This window comes from Diceros bicornis, chromosome 6, assembly GCF_020826845.1.
Source record: "Diceros bicornis minor isolate mBicDic1 chromosome 6, mDicBic1.mat.cur, whole genome shotgun sequence".
In the NCBI taxonomy this organism is placed as follows: domain Eukaryota; kingdom Metazoa; phylum Chordata; class Mammalia; order Perissodactyla; family Rhinocerotidae; genus Diceros; species Diceros bicornis.
In genome coordinates this window covers 63,399,078-63,425,069 of record NC_080745.1, presented here as the reverse complement: position 1 = coordinate 63,425,069, position 25,992 = coordinate 63,399,078, and the positions used below count along the sequence as shown (strand labels likewise).

Below are 25,992 nucleotides of genomic sequence, written 5' to 3'. Positions count from 1 at the left end.
GGAGTCAGAAGATAAATGGTCTGGGAGGTGAGTAGGAGATGTAGATCTATTTGCTGAGGGCCACACGTTGCAAGGAACTCAGCACGGCGCGCACTGGCCCAGGGGAGGGGGCATCTGTCACGTGTACCCTGCAGGGCCAGCCGCCGCCGCACCCTGGGGCAGGAATGCGGCCCCGCCCCGCTCCCGCGCCAGCAAAACCGCGTTCTCCCTGGGGACTGACGTCAATGAGGGGGGCGCCTCCGGGCGCGGCGCGACAGCGGCCGGGGGCGGAGGGAAGGGGCCGGGGCGGACACGCCCCTCGCCGCTGCTCCGCCGCTGATTGGACCGGGGGAATCTTCGCACTCGGGTTTCGAGGCCCGCGGAGGGGACGCGGCGGAGCAGGGCCACGCCCCTCCCCCCTCTGCCGCCGCTGATTGGCCCACCGAGTCTCCGAGTTCGATTTTGGAAGGCTCGCCCTGGAGCTCGCACCAAGGCTCGGCGGGGGATTGGCTGTTCCGGGGCTGGAGCGCTTTCTCCGGGGAGCCGCGGCTGTGACCGAGGTGGCCCGCCTTGGGCAGCCAGGTACGTAGGTCGGCGGCCCGGCTCGCGCTGCAGTGGGAGCGGGCGGGCAGGCCGTCAGAGCGGGGGTGCCGCCGGGACCCGAAGCCCCAGGTCCACTTAGGGCCCGTCGCTCTGCGAAGCAGCCACGTCTGAGCCCCGGGGGCCGACCCGTGCTGGGGATGTTGCTGTGTGACCTCGGCCAAGATACCCCCTCCCAAGCTCTCGTCTTGTCGGGGAACGCCGCCTGGTCCTTGTGAGCACCCTCGCAGCAGGAAGCCCAGAGCTGCGCCCGCCCTTTCGAAAGGCCGTGGAAGGGGTTGGGGTGGGCGCATCTTAGCTTGCCCCATCCCGATTTGAGGTCTGTCGGCGCTGCCCTTCAGCGTGGTGAGTAATCGCTGTAACTCCGCGCGGGGCCGTGGAGTGCCGAGGGCACAGAGGCTGGCTTGGGAGACCTGACTTTCCATCCCTGCACCTTCCATAACCCGCAGAAGCAGATAGCAGACTCGGAGAGGTTTCAGAACCTCCCGGGTCCTTCTTTCCCCTGAAGACCTCGCCAGCCATCTGGCAGGAACAAAAATAACTGTGGTTGAGAGCGTGGGTGCTGGGGTCAGACTACCTGGCTTCAAATCCCAACCTCATCACCTACCGCCTGTGTGACTCTGGGCAAGTAACTTAACCTTTCTGAGCTCAGCTTTCTCATCTGTAAAATGGGTATAACGATAGTGCCTCCTCATAGGGGTGTTGTGAGGATTAAAGAGATTACCCGTCTGAAAGTGCTGATCTGCACTTGATACCCTCAATGGCAGCTATGATTTAAAAGTCCACAGATGAATCCATCTCCCTTTGCCCTCTTCTCCCAAGAGTGAAGGCCTCTTCTGAGGGAGTTTCATGACTGTGGTGATGATGAAAATGACAATGACTCTAGTCCCTGGTGGGGTTTTTTTTTTTTTTTTGGTGAGGAAGATTAGCCCTGAGCTAACATCTGTTGCCAATCCTCTTTTTGCTGAGGAAGATTGGCCCTGGGCTAACATCCATACCCATCTTCCTCTACTTTATATGTAGGACACTTGCCACAGCATGGCTTGATGAACAGTGTGTAAGTCCGCACCTGGAATCTGAACCTGTGAACCCCCGGCTGCTGAAGCGGAGCACGTGAACTTAACCACTACGCCACTGGGCAGGCCCCCTCCCTGGTGGTTAAACAGCCTTTCCCTTACGTCCTTCATTCATGATGTAAAATACTGGGGTGGCTGCTTTCATGTACTTTATCTGCCTTATCCCCTTCAGGGTTATTTATTCTCACCAATTTGATGATGAGCAAACTGAGGCAGGGGAACACTAAGGCTTGCCAAGGTCACCCAGTTATCCGTGGCCCAGCCAGAATTCAGGGTTCTTGAGCTCTTGAAAAGAGTTATTCCTAGATTTAGTAGCAATTTATTTCCAGGTCATATCTGAGAATTGGTCTGGAGAAAGGGCCCAGTTCCTTTCTCCACCTCTTGGGGCACAGATTTGGAGGCCAGCGTGTGTCCAGTTCTCTCGGGCATGCCTGGCTGAGGCTAGGCCCTGTGGGGTGGGAGGGTCCACGCGGCCATTTGGACTAGGCTTCCCAATTGAGGAGCTACACATTTTGGCTGCTTTCCAGTGGCATGTCTGTGCATGCCAAAGGCCAGGGCCACAAGTGTTGATTTAGGCCTTGGGCCAGAGCCCCCTGTTCCTTTTCCAAGAGGCCTCGGCCTTCAGTTACAGATTATCACCAGGGGTATCAGAAGGGGGTGAGCCGAGTGAGGAACCAGTTGCCGCCCAGCTCACACGTGTGTTCTGCCTCTCGCGGTTACCTGCGCCTCCCTGAGACCACAGCGAGGATGGCTGTCTGAACAGAGCTTTGTATATCACAAAGACTGTTCAGTTGTGCACCATATTTATATATTGTAAACTCATTGCATGGTGAGACACTTTTTAAATATATTTCTTTCTTAGAGATCTACGGTTTGTTTATTGCCTACTTCACAACAAGTTGAACTTTGTCATTTTCAACGTTTAGTATTTACTTTGGGGGTTCATTTTTACCTTAGTGTCAAATTGAAGTATTTTGCAATTAGTCTTTACTCATTTGTTCACAGACCCACACTTATCTACTTTTATGTCTGCTCTGAAATGAAAGATCCATTTGTAGTCTTTTAATAGCCCCATGGTTTCATTTTCAAGTTTTAAAAAGTACCATTGTTCCAAGTATACGCTGACTTTCCTGGATTCAGGTCTTGTCCAGGAAATTAGGGGGAAAGTACCTATTGAACACATTGAATGAGACAGGAAAAGTTTCCTCTGATAATAAAAGTGTTCTGATTGAGTTTGCCCAAAGTATACCATCTGATCCTTCCTGAAGTCTGCCTATTGTTATTCCCAGCCTCACGCTGTTGTCTGAATCCCAAGGTGACAGGCAGAGCTAAGAGTGAGGGGCCTCAAAATCCGGAGGTGCCAAGGGCTCCCTGAGGTTCATGGAGGGTAAGGTTGAGGCTGGAGGCTCAGACTCTCCCAGATGGTTTCCTGTTGGTGTGTTTTATAACTTACTGTTTGTAACTCGGTGGCTGGAGGCTGGAGGCAGGGCCTTGCAGCCCTGGCAGAGGTGGCTGGGACTATCTGGGAAGTCAGGCTCCAAGCCATTTCCTCCCTGAGGCAGCTGCTGCTGCCTGATCCTGTTGCCATCCTCTCTGAAGGGAGAGTGAGATTGCCTGGTCTGCGAGAAGGGACATTACCCTTCCCCCACCACCCACACCAGCCTAGGAGTCTGCCCCAGGCTTGGCCATAGCCAGCCTAGGTCACTACAGTGCTTTAGAGCAGTGAGTTCTCTGTCTTCTACCAGACCGTAACCCCACAGCCCACTGCAGCAAAAGGGTCTGGCCTTCAGGGAAGATTGAAGAGAAGGGGAGCTACTGGTTGGGGAGTTTCCTGGCATCTTTTTATAGCCAGACCTGTCCTAGGCCCTGGCAGACAAGCAAACCCATCCTTGCTACCGTACAGACCTAGTCTCCTCATGGAATCATTGACTCTCAACAGTGGCACACACCCTCAGAGACCATCAGCATCAACCGGTTCTTCTTACAGGTGTAAGAGGGAAACAGAGGCACACAGAGGCAATGTAAAGTGCCTGAGTGGCAGAACTAGCGCTCGAACCCACTCTTCTGACTCATAAGCCAGTGCTCTGTGCACTGGGCTGGGTTGCAGTTCCAGATTTCTTTTGTGGAAGCCGGGGGTCTTCCTCTTCAGAGTGCCATGGGTTCAAAACTGGGGCAGCCTGGCACCTAGTACATAGCCCTGACGCTAGGGAGAAGATTAAAATAAATTCCACAACCCCACCCTGCCTGAGTGTGGGATAATTCATTGTTCTTCTCTGTCTATGGGCGGGTTTCCCCCTTTGTGAGTTAGGTGGGAATAGTGAAGCACTCCTCACAGAAATGCTGGGAGGGAACGTGCTTTGAGCTGCTTGGCTATGAAGGCAACTCTAGTTAAAGAGCACAGGCTGCATGCAGTCACTTAGACCAGGTTCTGGCCTTGGCTGGGCCGCTGGTCCTTACATCTGTGTCTCAGCTTCCCTTTGCCCCTCTGTGAACTGGGATGAGGCTAAGAGTGCCCACTCCTGGAATTGTTTTGAGGATGAAGTGATAGCATGCATATTGCCTGATACAGAATAAATGCCCCATAGTTAGCTTTTATTTCTCTTTATCTGCCTGAAAGTGTGACTTGGTGACTGTTGTTTTCTGGTCACAGTATGTTTATATCATCCAGCTCTGTTTTTGTTTTGCGAGGAAGATTGGCCCTGAGCTAACATCTGTGCCCATCTTCCTCTACTTTGTATGTGGGACACTGCCACAGCATGGCTTGATGAGTGGTGTGTAGGTCTGCACCTGGGATTTGAATGTGTGAACTCAGGGCCGCCAAAGTGGAGTGCGTGAACTTAACTGCTACGCCACCACACCAACCCCCAGCTCTGGGGGTTTAATTACCACACATATTAGGTTTTAACTGGATTCCCATAAGAGTGCCTAAGGAGAGGATGATTTTAAAATTGCCATTTTCCAGATAAAAAGCACAATTTTTATGAAGTTGATTTGTCTGCAAGTCTTCTGCAGGTTTATTTTAGTTACTAAATCTTCTGAAAAGAGAGGGGGGTTCTTATGATAGAAGGCCTAGAAACTGGGACAGGGTGAGTGTGGACATTACTGGAATAAGGAGGGTGGCTACTGAGGTGAGGGCAAGGGAGGGACACTCATATCTGGGGAGTCTGAATGGGATGGAGAGGGCTCAGACTCTCAGGAGAACAAAAGGCAGGTGAGAGTGAGGGTTACTTCCGCAAGTGGGCTGAGGATAGGAAACCGGGAATGCTTTTATTGATAAGATTCTGCTCTATTTGCGTTTTTTACAATGAGCATGTTCATTTTTTATTTAAATATATTTTAACTTTTATTTCCCGCTAAGCCGGTCACTGGTTGACAGATGTCTCTGTAGCTAGCTGTGGAATGAGGTCTGGCCTAGCAACCAGACCTTCCCCATTGGGCCTGGAGCTGTGAGGGGTGAGGGAGCACAACAGGCCCTCCGCTGGCTCAGGCCAGACTGTTTGGAGGAAAAGGAGGGTCCACATCACACCCCTGACCTAAGTACGAAAGTCAAGAAGGCCAAAAAGAGGGGCATTTGCATTTATTTAGCTCTTATTGGGTACCTGATACCACACCAGACTCATTTAATCCTTACAACAATCCTGAGAAGTGGTTATTAGCCCCATTTTACAGTTAAACAAACAGGCTCAGAAAGGTTGAGCAACTTGCGTAAGGTCACAGCTAGGAAGGTGGCAGAGCTGGGATTCAAACCCAGTTCTGTGTAATGCCAAACTCCTTAGTCTTACTCGTCTCCGGTCTGTTTTCCAATCCCATAGCTTTTTCAGGCTGTACTGGAGACAAGGACAAGGTGGGTGAGCCTCTTATGCTTTTATTATTCAAAATGAACTATCTAGAACCAAGGGAGATAATTTAATTTTCATTTCCTGGATATGATGGGGGGACATCGACACGATCCTAACTTTTACTGAACTTTCTCACCGATTTCAGCCTCTGGCCATGATAGTATATTCTAACCCTGTAGCCTCTTCTGCCCTACCTTTCTCTCTGTGGTCCTTTGAACTGTGGTTAGATCTGATTGGTCTGTTTTATACTGTGTGTTTCTTACTGTCACATGGACTTGGTTCACCCCAGGGTCTTGAAAATAGGAGGTGGGATGACTCTTCTCCATTGCATAGATGGAAAAGCAGAGCAGTAGAACATGGAGCACTGTTCTTAACGCTTCTGTGTCCTCATTCAGTCCTCACGGCAACTCTACGACGTAGGTCCTAGTACAGCTGTTACGTTTACGCAGGAAGCAGCTGAGGCGTGGCAGGTCAACCAGCCAGTGAGTGGCAGAGGGGGCCAGAAGTGGGATTCCACCCTGCGTAGCCCAACCCCACAACTCCTCGCTTACTTCGGAGCTCCAGAGCCTGGGCCTCAGCATCAGAGAGATCTGGATTCTGCTCCTGAGTTTCCTCATCTGTGGAATGAGGATAAAAGTACCTCCCTCACAGGGCTCTTATGCTCCCATTTCAGTGATGTTACGTGAATACAGCTCTCACAGCAGTGCTGGATGCGTGTTAAGTGCTCCACACATTTCAGCAGCTGTGTTGTCATGAGGACCTGGGTATCCTGGGGTCTGCACGCACTTTAGAGCCAGACAGACCTGGGTGCTCCTCCCGGCTCTGCACATAGACAGGCTTTGTGACTGCAGGAAAGTCATTTAACCTCTCTGAGTCATATTCTTCATCTGTAAAGTGGGGATAAACAATTCTTACCTCACAGGCTGCTGTGACTCTTCAGTGAGATAATACATGTGTCCGACACATAAGCACTTTATAATGAAGTTTGGCTATCATTATCAGTATTATTTCCCCAAGGTGCCCTGGAAATTAGTGATTTTAAGTCAAGACTTACTCCACTTTGGCTCCTAGAGAACAGAAACACTGGAAGTCCTTGCTTTAGTCAGGACCCCCAGGTTTGGAAAGGGCCTGCTGAGCTGATGTCTCTCCATGCTTTCCTTCCTCAGAGCACCCAGGATGGGCACCCCAGCCTCTGTGGTGAGTGAACCGCCCCCTTGGCATGCCCCGACTGAGGCACGGGGCCGCAAGCAGGCCTCAGCCAACATCTTCCAGGACGCCGAGCTGCTGCAGATCCAGGGCCTGTTTCAGCGCAGTGGGGACCAACTGGCCGAGGAACGGGCACAGATCATCTGGGAGTGTGCGGGGGACCACCGTGTGGCGGAGGCCTTGAGGAGGCTGCGTAGGAAGAGGCCCCCAAGGCAGAAACCCCTGGGCCTCTCACTACACCACTGCAGCCGGCTCAGGTAGGTTCCAGGACTGAAGGGCTGAGGGAAGAAGAGCACAATGATGCCTGTTCCACCACTTTCTGGCTGTGTGACCTGGAGCTACTGTAAAGTTCCTACCATTGGGGTTGTTGTAAGGTCTACACACTGCCTACCACGTGGTTGGCACTTAAAAGATGGCTGTTACTTCTGCAGTCATATATGACCCTGTGAACTCCCCTGGGAGGAGGCGCCTGCAGCCTTTCAGTGCCACTTCATTTTGCAGCCAGGTGGGACAGACTATTGTTTGGGAGAAGAAAAAATTTTACCTGTTGTAGAACAGGTACCATTCAAAAGTAAGCCTGGTTAAAATCCTGGCTGTGGGATTACAGAGAATATAGCACAGGAGAGTACTGTAGAGGCATCAAGGGTTAAAAATTGTTGAGAAACTTTAAACTTTCCCTAGTCACCCCCCTCTTTGCTTAGGTCCCTGACAGCCAGGAACAGTGAGCCCGAGAAGGAGCTGAACCACATGGCCTAAACCAGCCACTGCTGGCTACACTCTGGGCTCCACTCCTCTGGCTGCCTTCTCTGGGCCCACAATTAGACCTCAACAGGCCTCTGAGATCATCAGGTCCAGGGGTAGCAAATCAGCGTCACTGCTCATAGTAACTCCAATTGATTAGTAATCCCTGCTTAAAACACCTTGCTGAGGACACTTGGTTCCTCCAGTCTCATGTCATGACTGATGAATGATGTCTGCTGTGAGTACAGGATGAGGAAGATGGAGAAATGTTGAGTGTCACACACTCTGATCTAGTCTAACTCTCTTTACAGAAGAGAAATCGGAAAGCTTTGCCAAGTCACATAGCTCTCTCAGAGAGCAGAGACGAGACCAGAGCCCTGGTCTCCTTCTGCCCCAGTGTTTTAATAGTTCACTATGACCAAAATCTCTGTACTCCCCACTCTGTCCTTCCTGTTGATGTTGTCTTATCACACACTTGTTCCCTGCAGAATCCCAGAACCCCAAGCTCCACTGGCTGACCCACAGAGCAGTGCCACGGAGATGGCTTCCGGTGATCAGTATCTGAACTCTAGGAGGACAAGTACCCGGATCCGACGGAACTGGAGGAAGCCAGGCACCACAAGCTACCTCCATCAGATCAGACACTGATCCAGAGAAGGGGCTGGAACAGCAGTATCTTCCCCAGGAATCATAGGGACTTTTGCCAAAAGACCTGGGGGAGGGGAAGAAGGGAGAGAGACTAAGGCAGACAGCCCCACACGGGTTAACGCAAGACTGCTGCCACTGGCCTGCTCAAATCAGAACAGGACTGGAGGCGTCCACTGAGCTCTACACTATGTGGGACCCGTTCGTCCCCAGAATGAGGAGAAATGGTGACGTTCCTGCCTTGGCCCTTCCCCACCTGACACTATACCCGGGCTGCATGATATTCCCCTAGGAGTCGAGTGACAGGCACTCAGACTGCATCTCACCACTCCTGCTCCTAAGCCCCCTGCTACTATGTAACCTGTGGTCTAGCAGCCTGTCCCACACCCCTGCCAGGCCAGCACAAAGAAACTGTGGTTTAAGTAGCAAAATAAAAACAATTGCAACGAGAACTGTGTGAGTGCGTCACAGAAGGGAAGGACCTGGAAATGGATACTCTGGAACCAGGGGGTGAGGTGTTGGGCTCATTGCAGGGAAGGGGCATTCCCAAGGAGAAAAGAAGGCTGGCCTCCTTTGCTTTCTCACTCCCTATCCCGTAGAACCCCTTTGCCAAAGCCTCCTTTTCCAAAGTCTGTCAGATGGGAGATGGAAGCAACTGTAGGCAGTCCTGATCCACAGGCGAGGTGAGAGGCTTCTTGGCCTCTGGCCAGCTCTAGAAGGGAGAAGGCTATTATGGTCAGCCCTGCATGGTGGGCAGTGGGTCTGCAGTCAAAGTAGTGGGTGCCAGTTCCTCAGCTGGCCTCTTCAGCCCTATGGGCCAGCCATCCTGAGGTGGGTCAACAGCTGGACCAACCATCTTGAGCTCCCCGCATCATCCAAAGTTTCCTGTAGCCTGAAAACACTTGAGGTGAGGATTTTTGATTACTCTTCTGGCTTTGCTCCCCACCCCACCCATCCTACCTGCTTGCTTATCCATCACTTAAAGGAGCCAGTGTTCAAAGGGCTCTCAGGGGGCAGTGATGCACACACAGAGCAGGGCTGCCCTCTCGTGGCCAAGAAGAGAAGCCGGTCCACACTCCTTATCCCAATCCTTGGGGCTAGAGGATTTTGGAATTCAGAATTTTTTCGGCTTTTGGGAAGTAGTCAGTGCAAATACTGTATAATTCCTAGTAGAGGAACATCTCCTAACAAAATATTAATATTTCTGCAACAAATATTCACACTTAGAGGGACACATGATGATTACAAATAGCTTCACATCACTGTAAGTTCAGGTCAGATTTTGGGGTCAATGAGTTATGAAAATACTTTTGGTTTTCAGAGCATTGGGACGCTGGAAATGAGGACCTGTGTTTTCCTCTGCTAGAGGAATACAGACTCAGGAGCCGTATCTCAGCAACTCCATGGAAACAGGGTTCTGTGTCCTTAAAATCGCATTCTACCTTGTCTTCAAAGAAAACTAGACAAAAAAGGTCAGAACTGGCCTTGTTATTCATACATTTGCATTGATTTAAATACATTACATACAATTTCTACAGTGCATTAGAAGAACAATACAGAGGCAGCAGCACTCTCCAGCGCAGCCTCTACTCCCTGACACCGGGGGACAGGGCCTATGGCTGGCAGAGGGCCGGGCCATTCTGTGAGTGCCACCCAGAAACCGGCCCTGGCACTCTGGGCCCCTGGCTCTCCCAAAGACCACATTCAAGGCAACCTGAGTACAGGCTTCAAGGAGAACGGAGCTAGGCCAGGAAAGAACGGCCCGCACTCGTTTGCCTTCCAGGACTGGGACCAGCTCCCTCTTCTGTTGGACCCAACTTTCTTCTGAGCACAGAGCTGGTCTGGACGAGGGCAATGTGCAGATCTGCTTGGCTAGGGGAAGCAACCACGCTCCTCTTGAGACTGCTTAGCTTCTCTTGACACCCAGGTGGGGAGATTTATCAACATACTTGAGTAAAGATGTCTATGGAAAGCTAAACACACCTGGGTCCCCTTCTGACCTCCGGGAGCCCTGCTGCTCCTGCAGTCTAGGGGCAGGCATCCTCACAAACATGGTCCCCCAAGGCCAGAGTCCAGTTCAGCTGAATGGGATTGTCAGAGTTGGGGCCAGTGGGGGAGCTGTGCCTTCGTCCAGAGGGCACGCATCTCCAGCTCCCAGCGACTCTTCCTGTCAGCTGTGGAAGCCCAAGACAAGCCGGCTCCTGGGGGCTGGAATGGAAGGTGACCAGCCTGGCCCAGCTGATGAGAGGGCTGCACATCTCCACTCCGCCTCCTGGATGGCAGGAGCTGGGCAAGCAGAGGGCACACAGCCATAGTCTTTGCTCCCTTTCTTTGGTTGTTTTTCAAATTTTCAAGATAGTTTCTTCCCAAGGCTGACTGACCAATCGCAGGGTGCCAGCAACCTGAAGTGTCCAGTAGCATAGGGCTGCCCTGTAGCCACAGAAGGCACCCTCCTTACTCCCTCCTGAGGCCGTTCTTTGCTTTGGTGTAGAAAGGGCTCGGACACCTGGCAAGGGGGACAGCTGAGGGAAGAGAGACATGGAAGCAGGAAGATGCACACTGAGCTGGGCAGGCATTGGGGGACAGTTTGAAGGCCTCTCTCCTTTGGGCCCCACCTTTCTCAAGAAGCCATGGAACAACTGGCCTAGAACAAGAAGTCAGGGAGCAAAGGGAAGCTGCCAGTTAGGAGGCAGAATACAAGTCCTGTCACCTCCACCAAGCAGCAGTGTAGCATAAAAAGAAGTCTAAGGACCTAATATCCTGTCCTCTTATGAGCTGAGACCCACCCCCAGAACCCAGAACTGAACCGCTAAGTCAAAAGAGTTGAGAAAAAATATCTAAAACAACAGAAACAAATTAGAGGACTGGCAGAGTTTCTCACCTTTGGCTAGGGCCAAGGACTCAGGAAGCAAGGCTGGAATAAGTTTACCCATAGACCAGTTACAGCTCCCAGCATACACCTGGGCCGTGTGGATCACTTTTACCTGCGGGGGAGTCAACTTCCTCCCTCCTGCCTTTGTCTGAGCGACAGGCAAGCAGCAGGCCTGCACCAGAGAGGCGGGTCCCTAGCAGGGCAGAGAGAGGAGCCGATGCGATCATATGCGGAGAGGTCTAGAGCACAAGTATCCCGCCATGAGAATTGCGTTTGCAGGCTCTCAGCCATCCTACCACACTGGTGGGAGGGGAAGGAGACTTGGCAAAAACCCAAAGTAGGTGTGACTTCTGTCTGTCCCAGCACTGTGAGTCACCCAGCTGCCTTGGTCCATGGGAGTAAGGAACTGTGAGGCACCTGACTGTTTGGGCCATGCAAATACAGGTCTGAATTAGAGGTTTCTTTTTCTTTTTTTTTTTTGTGAGGAAGATCAGCCCTGTGCTAACATCTGCCAATCCTTTTTTTTTTTTTTTTTTTTGCTGAGGAAGATTGGCCCTGGGCTAACATCCATGCCCATCTTCCTCCACTTTATATGGGACGCCGCCACAGCATGGCTTGCCAAGCAGTGCGTCGGTGTGCGCCCGGGATCCGAACCAGCAAACCCCGGGCCGCCGCAGCGGAGCACGCGCACTTAACCACTTGCGCGACTAGGACGGCCCTGGATTAGAGGTTTCTGACATGAGAGGATCTGGGATTCTGCCTGTGTTCGCCACTAGTATTTAAATTTGTTTTTGTTGTTTGTTTGCTTTTCTGATGCAGAATATAATGAAGAATTGAAACAGAGCAGGGTGTCAGGGAGGGAGGGGAATTTCCCAGCCTGTCCCCAGGAGACGTTGGAAGGGAGATGCTCCTTTCCTGGCATCTGAACTACTTGCATGGAGTTCCAGCACTCAGAAGTGCCCCAACAGCACTGACTGTCCCTCTGATTGTGCTTCTCCCTGTGCTTGGGAAAGCCCTGAGGGGGGTGATGAGCAGAGAGGGAGAGCTCTTAAGGGCACTGTTCTCCACTGGCTTCTCTGGCTTTTCCTGCAACCCACTCCCCAGGCTTCCTCCCAGCCCAAGTCTCAGACAATATGCCTTTGTCTGCCTCTCAGGCTACCACCACGAAAAGAAGGGCTTCCGACTCTGAAAGCTCTGTGTGTAGGAATCGCTAGCGGACCGCTGGTGGGAACGGGCCGTCTCGACAATCACAGGCGGCATCTGGACGAGGTGCAGGGGACTCTTGTTGTCTTTCAGGGCCTGGCTCAGATTTAGGATCTGCAAGGGGAAAAATGAGATCAGCGAGGGAAAGGCCTGGGTCTGACTCTGAAGGGAGTACTGGCAGATAGAGTGCTCCTATAGATCAATAAAAAATAAACCACCCACCAATGGAAAATCGTACAAACAGGCTATGCACAAAAGCAGGAATATAAATGAGTAATAAACAGAAAATGGAAACCTCTCTAGTCATTTAAAAAATACAAATTAAAACAAGTACCTCCCATTTTTTGCCCTTCCTGTTAGTAAAGATACAGAAGACGACGACAACTCAGAGTTGGGAGAGTTCCGAGACATGGCTGTGGGGCTGGATCATGGGACAGTCTTTCAGAAAGGCCAGTGGACAATAAAGACTTAACAGTGAACAGGCCCTCTGACTCAGCAATTTCATTTTTAAGGACTAAGGAAACAATCATGGATAGGCACAGAACACTTAGTTTCAACCAATACAGTGCAGTATTGTTTATAACAGTGAAAATTATATAGATGCCCAAGAGTATGGGATCAGTTAATATTAAGGGATAAGAAATGAGCAATTAAAAATATATATTTTATTGGTATGGAAAGCTGATCACAATGTTGTTAGATAGAAAAGAAAAGAGATAAGGAACCAGTAGTATTATAATGTGACCCCACCTTTATTTTCTAAAATTCTATCTTCCTATTTGCGGAGAAAAAAGGCCTGGCAATTGGCAATGGTTATCTCTGGGTCACCGAATTACAGCTGATTTTTTTGTTTACTGTTGTTTATGCTTATTTTCTGATTTTCCTACAAAGACCATGTATTAAAAAAAGCGAACATTTCAGTTGGATTCTCCCTCCAATGCTGTCTCTTCGTCATCTTTTTTCTTAAATAAAATTTTTACTTCGGAATAATTTTAGATTTACGGAAAAGTTGCAAAGATAGTACAGAGAGTTCCTGTATACCATTTACCCAGTTACTCCTAATTTTAACAACTTACATAACCATGGTATGGTATATTTGCCAAAACTAGGAAATTAACATTGGAACATTACTATTAACCAAACTCCAGACTTAATTCGGATTTCATTAGCTTTTCCAGTACTGTTCTTCTGTTCCATCCAGGATACCGCACTGCATTAGCTCCTTACCAACTTTTGTCTGTATTTTACAGATATTTCAGATATGTGTCCATGGGGACACATTTTCTCCCCTTTGTCAAAATTAGAATTACCACCATTTATCTTTTCTGGTAGAATAGTACAAAAGCTGAAGTTGTCCTAGGATAGCCTTCTTTAAACCACTAGATGTTCAAGATTTTCACGGCCAGACCACAGACACATGAGAGGGTAAGCTAGGCTGCACCCTGAAATCACACAGACACACAGCCCTCAAGCCACAAATATCCTTGGCCCACAAATGTTGCCCATAAAGAGGCCGAGATTCACCTGGAATAGAAGGCAGAAGTCAGAACTGGATCCTTCCAGTAATTAATTCCTTTTCTACTTAATTATTTTGGTACTTGTCCACATCCTATGCTGTGTCTAAGAGGCTTGTGTACAAGATCAGGGTAGAGAACTAAAAGGAGGTTCAAATGGAATTGGAGTGGAATGTGCAGTCGACCACTCAACTTAACAGAAAGAGGATTTTAAAGGTGCCCTGGTTGGGGCTTCCTGTGCTTCTTTTGGTTCTTTGGGTTAGAAGCCACCTCTTATGAATGCTGAGGTATTTGGGGTAGAATGTCAAATTGTCTACAAGTTACTTTCAAAAGATTTGGCAAAAAAAAAAATTTTATCTATCTATATATCTAGGGAGAGAGACAAACTATACAGATATAGAGAGAAATTACATAGACATAGATGAGATAAAGCAAATGAGGTTAACTCAATGTAACAACTGGTAAATCTAGGAGAAGATCCCACTCTTTCAACTTGACCTGAGGTCTGAAATTTTTCAAGTTAAAAAGTTAAAGAGGGGCCGGCCCGGTGGCATAGTGGTTAGGTTCGCGCACTCCACTTCGGCGGCCCGGGGTTCACAGGTTTGGATCCTGGGCACCAACCTGTGTGCTTATCAAGCCATGCTGTGGTGGTGTCCCACATACAAAGCAGAGGAAGATGGGCATGGATGTTAGCCCCGGGCCAATCTTCCTCAACAAAAAGAGGAATGGCAACTGATGTTGGCTCAGGGCTAATCTTCCTCACCAAAAAAAAAAAAAAATAGTTGAAGAAAAATTTATAGCAGGCACACAATACTAAAAAATAAATACTATCTTTGAAAATGTTATTTAAAGAGGCTTTCTCTCAGACCCTGCATTCTTTATCTATCTTCTGGTTAGAAGCTTTTATGGTGAGTAACAACTTCTATCACCCGACTCCATCTCTCTGGGGGTTCTTCACTCTTCCCCTTCAGCTCAGGGCCCTGTAAAGCCCACTCTGTGATTACGGCTCTGGTAGGTAGAAGCTGGTGACCTCCTTCCCCTGTGGTATGTCAGATTTCTGTAGGGCAGAGGTTCATTTTGCTTTGGTGTGTGACTGGTAAGTAAGTCAGGATGTGACTGACATATTGGCTACCTCCATGCTGGGAGGAGCTGGATGCTCATGGAACCGTATGGTGTTCGGAGGTAGGCAATCTAGGTTGTACAAGATGCCAAAAGGCCCTCAAAAGACACTAGGAGCACAAGATGGAGAGAAAGACAAAATTTCACTCTCCCAACCACCTCCCACCTCGGCCTTTTACCACTCTCGATAATGACCCTAACTGGGTATAATGGGAGGAGGGTTGCTATGGTGCTGGCAAGGGACAGAGCTGGGAAGGGATTAGAGAAGATAGTACAATAGGGACAGAGGCACAGCCTACATAAGCTTGAGAAGAAGTTTGTTCCTCTATGCTGAGTTCCATAATACCAGAGTACATCATGTGGCTTTTAAAGTTTCCAAAAAATCTTCCCTTCCTTAACTGGGCCCTTACATTACTTGGGAAATGTTAGAAGACCTGGTACTCAAGCAGCTATAATAACTGCAGCTCTTAAAACCCCTGCCTATCCCATTTCCAGCGAAAAATGGGCTCAGCAAGCTCAAGAGTTGCTCTCACAAGAAGCCTTTAGCTAAGTGGTAAGAAGAGGTAAATGTATAATTATGACTGGGAAGACCTTCTTGTCCTTTAAAGATGTGAGAAGCTGACTTTTCTGTATACAAAATCGTAATCGAAACAGCTAACACATATTGAGTATTTCAACATGCCAGGCACTACTCCAACTGTTTTAAATCATTTATCTCATAATAACTCTATGAGGTACTTCCTGTTATTAATCATATGTTACAAATGGAGAAATTAAAGGAAGGAGAGATTAAGTAACTTGTCCAAGACCTCATAGCTAGTAAAAGGCAGAGACAGGATTCAAACCCAGGCACTCTGACGACAGCTTGTGCCCTTAACTGCTAGGCCATTCCAGCTCTCTTTAAGAAGACTTCAAAGTGACAAGCAGAATGTCAGTGCCCCACAGGGTTTTTAAACAATTTTTCATGCATGCTCTTGACTACGCTTTGGAGGATCAACAATGCCCTGGGGATTTCCTTAGCTTTCTTTGAAGGTGAAGTGGAAAGACAAGAAATAATATGACTTGTAACTATAACAACAAAAATCGTAACCATAGCCAATATCTGTGTGCTTACCATGTGCCAGACATTGTTTTTACTAAGCACTTGATGTGCATTCTCTCAAGCCAACTCTGCAAAGTATTATTGCTATCCCATTTTATAAACAAGGAAGCAGAGGCTCTTGCCCAAGGCCACAGACCTTGTAAGCGGTGAAGTAGTCTGACTCCAGAGCCTAGCTCTTAACCACCAAGGCATATGGCCCGCTCTGACCAACTTGAGGACAGGGACCACTGGATAAGCTTACCAATGAACTACCCAGCAACTGGCACAGAGATAAGCACATAGTAAGTGCTTCACCAAGCACTGGATACCACGGAAGAGTCGGGAGATTGGGGAGGGCTACCTTTCCTCTCCCATGTGTTAAGGCAGAGTCTCAAATATGTATGGCACAGACCGAAAAGAGTGTAAAATACAAACTTTACACATTACTCAACCTAAGCATATAACCCTCCCAGAGAGATATGAGGGATGACACCAGGAGGATGTCCCAGGCTTACCTGTCCCCGCATGACAGCAATCTGCTTATGGAACTGGCCCCTGTCAAAACCAGGATCTTTCTGCAAAAGAAGGGCAGAGGAGATGGACTCTGCATGAATCCCTCAGAAGAACCCATTTTCCTCCCCCAGTTAGAAACTTGCTAATAAAGAAAACCTACAAGAGGCTTATGAGGCTTAGTGAAGTCAACTATCACCCCAAGAACTTTCTGTTTCACAGATGGGGAAACAGAGAACATGTCTTTTCCTGAGTCTCATTATTTACTCTAAAGAATGCCAGGCTCTAGTGCTCCATTTGAGAATGAGAGCTCTGCAGACACACTGCAGCCACATGACACATAGGATACACACCAGTGGGATTCATCAGAGCTGCCAATTTTTTTCAAACCAATCCAAACTAGGTCCTGATGTCCACATGTGGGAATCTTGCTCTTCCTTGGCTAACACAAGTCAGAAGGGTGTTGGCCATGCTCTCTCCGCTCTTATCAGGACCAGTTAGAAAAACCATTAGGAATTCCTTCTTCTCTATGGGGATAAGGCTGAGGTTCCCAGGTCTAACCTTGAAGAGTTCATATAGGTCCTCCTCCAAGTCCTTGACGAAATTAGGGTCCGATATTTTTGGAAGAATCAGATCTTTGATCTCCTGAGAGAATGGGACTTTTGCCTGGGGCAACCAGGCCCAGTAAAAAGGATCTGCAAAGAAGAAAGGGCAGAAGCACAGCTGATGTTGAAAAAAATCCCTGCCCATCTATGTCCTCCACCTATCAGAGCACTGCAAAAGGCAGAACACCCCTCTTCCTTGATATACAACAGAAAAGAAAAGTTACAAGGGCTGTTTACCCTCAAGGTTACAGTTAGTAAGTGGAGGAACTAGGATTCAAACCCAGGTCTGCCTAATCCCAGAGCCTGTGCTCTTTCTCAGACATGACATGGCCTTCCAAGACGCAAGCCTATCTAGAAGCGATTACTTGTCACTAAGGCATTGAGACACTCCTTCTGAAAAGAGACTAGTGCTGCAAAGGGGCTAGTGACCTCCTACCTGTACTCCTACCCCCTTGTTCCACAAGTTTCTCAGTTATAATGGGGCAGGAGTTGGCTTCCAGGATGTCAACAAGGAAGATAGAACACTGATAGCAGCTGATATTTAGAGATAAAAATAAAATAAATTATGACAAGATAGTCCATAGAAAGAACAAGAAGAATGCAAAGCGGAGATGAGAAAACTCAAGTCTATGCTTCTACTGGGAATGATGTAAGGTAAAAATGATAGTAATAGCTTACATATGGAGTAGTTGCTATGTGCCAGCCATCGTGCTAAAGCGCATGAGCTTCACTATTTCATTAATTCTTAGAACAATCCTGTGATAGAGGTATTATTATCTACATTACACAGACAAGAAAACTTAAGACTGAGCAAGAAAAGAGCCAGACCACAGTGGTCTTGAGACTTACATGCTCTCCAGGAGTCAGGATGCTTCAGGGGGAAAGCCAGCCCATTGTCTATGGCAGCCACCTTGATAACAGGCTCCTTCACCACCACCCAGTCTGTGTCCTGAAGAGCAAGGAAAGACTAAATACTTAGGGTCTCATCTGCCTAAGGCCCTTTAAAGTAGTAGCAAAGCATCCCATCTCAACCTCCTCAGGCACCAATCCTTATTCAACCTCTGAACTGATTTCCATATTGTTACCTGCACTTAGCACATTTATGGCACCTCTGACTTGCCTTGTTCAAGGTGCTTAGAGTCCCTTTCTCATCTTAGGAAAGGTGCACTTCCCCAGCAGTTGCCACAGTCCTTGGTAAGAAGGGACATGACAACAACAAAAGATAACTATAATCATTCCTCCTAGGGAAAGGCAGTGAAAATCTCAGAGTATGAAAAGAAGAAAGAAAAATCAATTATTAGTCAGCCAAGGTCCTTTTGTGTAGACCTTGACTCAGATGCCACTTCACTGGTGGGGACCACATTTTCCAGTGAGATAAAAGAACCGTGGAAGATAATAGTTAGCTGCTCTTGCACAGGGAGTCTGTTCCCCGGCTACATGAAAAGAAAAAAGATGAAAGCTGAATGCAAAAAGAGTGGGCAGGCTATCTGTGACAGCCCATCTCAGTCACTCCCATGACTGTCTACTTGACTTCATACTTCAAGTTCACTGGTGCCATCACAGGAACAGAGAGTGTGGGTCCGGGATACCTGCATCAGAATCCCCTGGGATACTTTATTAAAAGTGTGGAATCCTAGGTTTTACCCCAGATCGAATGGGGAAAGGCTTGAAGAATCTGTACTATTTTTAATAAGCTCTTCAGGTGATTATGCTGTACAAAATTTGAGAACCACTATTAGAGAAGGAAGTAAAAACACTATGAGGATGTGTTAACTAACCTTATGTGGTAAACATTTTGCAATATATACATGCTTCAAATCATCACATTGTACATCTTTTTTTTTTTTTTTTGAGGAAGATTAGCCCTGAGCTAACATCCGATGACAATCCTCCTCTTTTTGCTGAGGAAGATTAGCCCTGGGCTAACATCCATGCCCATCTTCCTCTACTTTATATGGGATGCCGCCACAGCATGGCTTGACAAGCGGTGCATTGGTCTGCGCCCAGGATCCGAACCCGTGAACCCCGGGCCACAGAAGCAGAGTGTGCGAACTTAACAGCTATGCCACCGGGCCGGCCCCCTACATTGTACATCTTAAACTTGCACAATGTTATATGTTAATTATATCCCAATAAAGCTAGAAGAAAAAAAAAACATTATAAGGAATAAGAGCCAACCTCACTCTCCTCCAGGTAGGCTTCCTGCTAATTTTTTAAAACATGCAGACTGAGCAGGTATAGAGAAGTGTGGTGGAGTACGAAAGCAATGAGAAAGTTAAGAAAGTTGCAGGAAACAGCTTTTTCTAAACTGATGTTCTGTGGAATTGTGGTCTGCTGTGAGAAAAGTGTTCCATGGTCAAAAAAGTTTAGAAATCACTGGGCCAAACACAATTAAACAGGTTCTTTTAATGCACTACTTCTCAGACCTTTACTATGCTACTATGTAATGTGAATTTCCAAGAAAGGCATAAAGTATATAATATGTTCCAAACTTATTTGAACTTTTCTTCATTCTATCCCTATTAACATCATTCAGTAGGATATTCCTTAAAAAACAAATCGAGAAAAATTCTACCAAATATTAACCTATCAATTTTAAACAGATGTGCTAGCTTGATTCTCTGAACTTATGTGACCTCCAATCTCTGACTATTATGGGCTTCCATATTATGCATATACTCCACTTCACCCTCTTCTTCAAGGCAGAGATCAACATCTTACCCGAGAACTAGAACTATCCATCGGACAGTCATATTTAATCAGCCAGTTGTCATTGCCTCGATCTGTGAACAGAAATATCAAGTTAGTAGAAAAAACTGGGGTGACTTTCACTTTCAACAGTGATGGCCTAGAAATTTTCGACACTTGGACCTACTGAGAAGGACTACAAAAAATGGATAAAATATTTTCAAATCTCTTGAAGGCTTTGGAGATTTTAACAAGACCACTATGAGTTACAGTATCAAGACCTGGGAGAGAAAGGAAATCCAGAGAGAGAAGCCCAGCATTTGTGGCTTTTTTTCTCCTAGAGCACCTGCTGATTTGGGAAGAAGTGACTAAGAGGCTAAGAGGTGGAAAAGTGTTCTAATAGCCTTGTAGAGTTAGGGAGAAAAAATTGTAGTCCAGTGACTGATAAGGGGGAGGAGACCCTGGTAAACCAACCATGCTTTGGGTTGAAACCTGAAGGGCTACACCCTGGAAAATAAGCAGAGTTTCTCCTCAATACCTGAAATAAAAGTGATCCTGGATTGCTGGTGCCCCCAGCTGCTTGCCAAAAGGAAATATCTTCTTCCAGACAGGACTTATATCAGCATCCTAGGCCTCCAAATATTTCTACAATTTCTGATACACAATATCCAACAATCAAAAATAACCAGGTATACAAAGAGACAAGATGACACGAATAAAAACAAACAAAACTACAGAAAATCAAAACAAACCTACAGGGGCTCCACGCAATAAAGATATAGACTCTAAAACGCTCAAGATAAAATTCTTAACATATTAAGAAGATAAAAGGCAAGATTAAGAATATCAGCAGAAAACAAAAATCTATTTAAAAAAATCAAACAGAAATTCAAGAACTGAAAAATACATTTACCAAAATTAAGAACTCAATAGTTGAATTTAATAGCAGATTGTGCTAAAGAGAGAAGTAGTGATTTGAAAGACAGGTCACAAGAAAACAGCCAGAATAAAAGCACCCAAGAAAAAGGTTGTATACATTAATGTATATCTAACCACATGTAATTGGAGTCCCAGAAGGAGCAGAGAGAAAAATGGGCAGAAGTAATATTTAACGAGATAATAGCTGAGAATTTTCCAAAAGTGACAAAAGATATCAAACTATAGATTCAAGGAACCCTGTGAATCCCTGATAAGATACATACAAAGAGGGGCCGGCCCCGTGGCTTAGCGGTTAAGTGCTTGCGCTCCGCTACTGGCGGCCCAGGTTCGGATTCCGGACGTGCACCAACGCACCGCTTCTCTGGCCAGGCTGAGGCCACGTCCCACATACAGCAACTAGAAGGATGTACAACTACGACATACAACTATCTACCAGGGCTTTGGGGAAAAAAATGGAGGAGGATTGGCAATAGATGTTAGCTCAGGGCAGGTCTTCCTCAGCAAAAAGAGGAAGATTACCATGGATGTTAGCTCAGGGCTGATCTTCGTCACAAAAAAAAAAATAAATAAATAAAATGATTTCTTACAAAAAAAAAGATAAATACAAAGAAAACCATACATAGGTATATCATAGTAAAAATGCTGAAAACCAAGTACAGGAAAAATCTCAAAAGGAGCTAGAGAAAAAGATAGATTACCTTCCAAGAGGCAACAATAATATAGACAACTGACTTCACAGAAACCATGGAAGCAAGAAGACAATGAAATGCTTTTTTTTTTTTAACTCCTGAAAGAAAATATCCTTCAAAAATGAAGGTGAAATAAAGATATTTTCAGACAAATAAAAACAGAAAATTAATCCCCAGAAGACTAGTACTAAAATATTCTCCAGGTCAAAGGAAAAGCATCCCAAATAGAAGCTTGGAGATGCAGAAAGAAATAAAGAGCAATAAAACGGGTAAATATGTTAATAAATCTAGATAAATATTGTTAGTTTTGTTTCGTGTGATAGTGGTATATTAAAAAAAAAGAGTTATCTTTTAAAGATACATACTTCAAAAATTATAAATAAAATTACATCTGGGATTTGCTTTAAAATAATAAAAGAAAAAGGCCAGCCTGGTGGCGTAGTGGTTAAGTTCACGTGCTTCGCTTTGGTGGCCCGGGGTTCGCAGGTTTGGACTCCAGGCGCAGACCTATGCCCCCGCTTATCAAGCCATACTGTGACAGGCATTCCACATATAAAGTAGAGGAAGATGGGCATGGATGTTAGCCCAGGGCCAGTCTTCCCCAGCAAAGAGAAGAGGATTGGCAACATATGTTAGCTCAGGGCTAATCCTCCTCACATACACACACACAAAAAATAAAAAAAATAAAAAAAAGAAGGTAAGCAAATGGAAGTGTGAATGGGATAGGATCAGTCATGGATTGATTGTTGTTGAGGCTGGGATGACTGGTTCATGCTGGTTCATTATTCTGCTTATTTGTGTGTGTTTAAAAGTCTCCATAATTATTATTAATAACAACAACAATATTGGCTTATAGTTTTATATGAATGTTTTTATATATACACACATATACATGTATATGTATATGCATACATATACATACACATACACATATATATGTATATGCATACATATATAATTAAAAAGCATGACATTAATAGTATAAAAGTCTGGAGATGAGTAAATAGAGCTAAAGGTTTCTAAGGTCTCTGCATTATCTAAGAAAATAGTACCAATTTTATATCAGATTTTAGGAAATCAATGATTCACATGGTAATCTTTAGAGTAAACACCAAGAGAAAAGACAAAGAGTATACAACTTCTAAGCTAAAAGAGGGAGGAAATGAAATAATTATAAAATAATTTAAAAGAAAGCAAGAAAGGAGAGGAAAAAAAGATCATAGAGAGAAGGGGAGGAAAAAACCAGATAGGCAGAAAACATAGAAAGCAAATAATAAGATGGTAGATGAAAATCCAAATATATCTTTACATACATTACAGATAAATGAACTAAATGCTCTAAAATTAAAACATAACAGTTCTCTCACTGGACAAATAAAATTGACAAACTTTTAGCCAGATAGACAAGAAAAAAAGAGAGAAGACTCAAATCACTAAAATCAGAAATGAAAGTGGGGACATTACTACCAATTCTACAGAAATAAAAAAGGATTGCAAGAGAGTACTATAAGCAATTGTATGCCAACAAACTGGATAACCTAGATGAAATGGACAAATTTCCAGAAACACAAAACCTAACAAGATGAAAGCACGAAGAAATAGAAAATTTGAACAGATCTATAACTAGTAAGAAGACTGAATCAGTAATCAAAAATCTCTTGACAAATAATAGCCCTAGACCTGATAGCTTCTGGTGAATTCTACCAAACACTGAAAGAAAAACTAACATCAATCCTCCTCAAATTTTTCCAAAAAATTGAAGAGGAGGGAATACTCCATAACTCATTCTACGAGGCCAGCATAACCTTGATACCAAAGCCAGACAAAGACAGTACAAGAAAAGAAAACTACAGACCAATATCCCTTATAAATATTGATTAAAAATCCTCAACAAAATAATAGGAAACTGAGGGGTTGGCCCGGTGGCGCAGCGGTTAAGTTTGCACACTCTGCTTCAGCAGCCTGGGGTTCGCAGATTCAGATCCTGGGCGCAGACCTATGCACTGCTTATCAAGCCATGCTGTGGCAGCTGTCCCACATACAAAGCAGAGGAAGATGGCATGCATGTTAGCCCAGGGCCAGTCTTCCTCAGCAAAAAGAGGAGGATTGGCAACAGATGTTAGCTCAAGGCTAGTCTTCCTCACCAAAAAAACGAAAAACAAAAACAAAACAAAAAATATAGCAAACTGAATTTAGCAGCATTTTAAAAGGATTATACACCATGACCAAGTGGAATTTACTGCTGAAATGCAAGGATGGTTCAACATATAAAAATCAATCAATGTAACACATTACATTAACAGAATGAAGGAAAAAAACCAAATGATCATCTCAACTGATGGAGAAAAAGCATTTGACAAAATTCAACATCCTTTCATGATAAAAACACTCAACAAACCAGGAATAGAAGGAAACTACCTCAACATAATAAAAGTCCTGTATATGAAAAACCCACAGCAAACATCATAATCAATAGCAAAAGACCAAAAGCTTTGCCTCTAAGATCAGGAACAAGGCAAGGACACCCACTTTCTTTTTTTTGTGTGTGAGGAAGATCAGCCCTGAGCTAACATCCTTGCTAATCCTCCTCTTTTTTTGCTGAGGAAGACCAGCTCAAAGCTAACATCTATGGCCAATCCTCCTCCTTTTTTTTTCCCCCAAAGCCCCAGTAGATAGTTGTATGTCATAGTTGCACATCCTTCTAGTTGCTCTATGAGGGATGCGGCCTCAGCATGGCTGGAGAAGCGGTGCGTTGGTGCATGCCCGGGATCCGAACCCGGGCCACCAGCAGCGGAGCACAGGCACTTAACCGCTAAGCCACGGGGCCGGCCCGGACACCCACTTTCACCACTTCTATTCAACGCAGTACTGGAAGACCAGAGCAATTATGCAAGAAAAAGAAATAAAAGGCACCCAAACTGGAAAGGAAGGGGTAAAATTATCTCTGTTTGCAGATGATATTATCTTATACAGTAGAAAACCCTAAAGACTCCACAAAAAACTCAGAACTAATAAACTTAGCAAAGTATCAGGATACAAAGTATCAGGATACAAAGTCAACACACAAAAAGCAGTTGCATTTCTATTCACTAACCATGAACAATCCAAAAAGGAAATTAAGAAAACAATTCCAGGGCCACAATTCCAGCAACTAGAAGGATGTGCAACTATGACATACAACTATCTACTGGGGCTTTGGGGGAAAAAAGGAGGAGGATTGGCAATAGATGTTAGCTCAGAGCCAGTCTTCCTCAGCAAAAAGAGGAGGATTAGCACAGATGTTAGCTCAGGGCTGATCTTCCTCACAAAAAAAAAAAAAAAATAGGAAAGAGAAGAGAAAACAATTCCATTTACAATAGCATCAAAAAGAGTAAAATACTGAGAAATTAATTTAACCAAGCAGGTGACAGACTTGTACAATGAAAACTACAAAACACTGCTGAAAGAAATTAAAGAAAATATAAATAAACGGAAAGATACAACATGTTCATAGACTGAAAGATTCAATAGTTAAGATGTCAATACTACTCTAAGTAATCTAGAAATTTAATGTAATTCATATCAAAATCCCAATGATGTTTCTTGCAGAAATAGAAAAACCCATGCTAAAACTCATAGGGAATCTCAAAGGACTGCAAATAGCCAAAACAATCCAGGAAAAGAAGAACAAAGCTGGAGAACTCATACTTCCTCCAAAACTTTCAAACTTACTCCAAAACTACACTTACTACAAAACTTCCTACAAAGCTACAGTAATCCAAACAGTGTGGTATTGCATAAAGACAGACATATAGACCAATGGAATAGAATAGAGAGTCTAGAAATAAACTTTCGCATTTATGATCAAACGATTTTTGACAATGGGCCGCAAAACCATGCAATGGGGAAAATACAGTCTTTTCAATAAATGGTGCCGGGAAAACTGGATATCCACATACAAAAGAATGAAGTTGGACCCTTACGTAACACCATATATAAAAATTAACTCAAAATGGATCCATGACCTAAATCTAAGACCTAAAACTATAAAATTCTTAGAAGAAAACATAGGGCAAAAGCTTCATGACATTGGATTTGGCAATGATTTCTTAGATACGACACTGTAGGCACAGACGACAACAGCAAAAATAGACAAATTGGACTTCACAAAAACTTAAAAATTAATTGCATCAAAAGACACTATCAAGGGCCGGCCCCGTGGCTTAGCGGTTAAGTGCATGCGCTCCGCTGCTGGCGGCCCGGGTTCGGATCCCGGGCGCGCACCACTTCTCCGGCTATGCTGGGGCCGTGTCCCACATACAGCAACTGGAAGGATGTGCAGCTATGACATACAACTATCTACTGGGGCTTTGGGGGGAAAAATAAATAAATAAAATCTTTAAAAAAAAAAAAAAAGACACTATAAAGAGAATAAAAAGGTAACCCACAGAATGGGAGGCAATATTTGCAAATCATATATCTGTTAAAGAGATTAATATCCAGAATATATAAAGAACTCCTAACAACTCAACAATAATAAAACAAACAACCCAATTCAAGATGAGCAAAGGACTTGAATAGACATTTATCCCAAGAAGATATACAAATGGCCAAAAAGCACATGAAAAGATGTTCAACATCACCAATCATTAGGGAAATGCAAATCAAAACTACAATGAGATACCACCTCACACCTATTAGGATGGC

General features: G+C 45.4%; 2 protein-coding genes across 3 annotated transcripts in view; one reads left to right on the top strand and one right to left on the bottom strand.

Moving 5' to 3' along the window:
* Positions 1-458: 458 nt before the first annotated feature.
* On the top strand, positions 459-8,557 carry AVPI1 (arginine vasopressin induced 1). 2 transcript variants are annotated; one of them, XM_058543686.1, is made up of 3 exons: positions 459-561; positions 6,661-6,957; positions 7,930-8,557. In XM_058543686.1, exons 2-3 carry the CDS (start codon positions 6,671-6,673, stop codon positions 8,087-8,089), a joined length of 447 nt encoding a protein of 148 aa, XP_058399669.1. In that variant the 5' UTR covers positions 459-561; positions 6,661-6,670; the 3' UTR covers positions 8,090-8,557. The 2 variants fall into 2 exon arrangements, with proteins under 2 accessions (XP_058399669.1, XP_058399670.1); XM_058543687.1 differs by lacking the exon at positions 459-561 and adding an exon at positions 600-924.
* A 997-nt stretch (positions 8,558-9,554) lies between these two features.
* Positions 9,555-25,992, bottom strand: part of PI4K2A (phosphatidylinositol 4-kinase type 2 alpha) — a 30,504-nt gene continuing 14,066 nt past the window's right edge. Inside the window, exons 5-9 of the mRNA XM_058543685.1 lie at positions 19,712-19,773; positions 17,840-17,939; positions 16,947-17,080; positions 16,391-16,450; positions 9,555-12,275 (exon numbers count right to left, since the gene is read on the bottom strand). Coding sequence (XP_058399668.1) covers positions 12,114-12,275; positions 16,391-16,450; positions 16,947-17,080; positions 17,840-17,939; positions 19,712-19,773 — 518 coding nt within the window. The 3' untranslated portion in view covers positions 9,555-12,113. The remainder of the gene's footprint in view (positions 12,276-16,390; positions 16,451-16,946; positions 17,081-17,839; positions 17,940-19,711; positions 19,774-25,992) is intronic.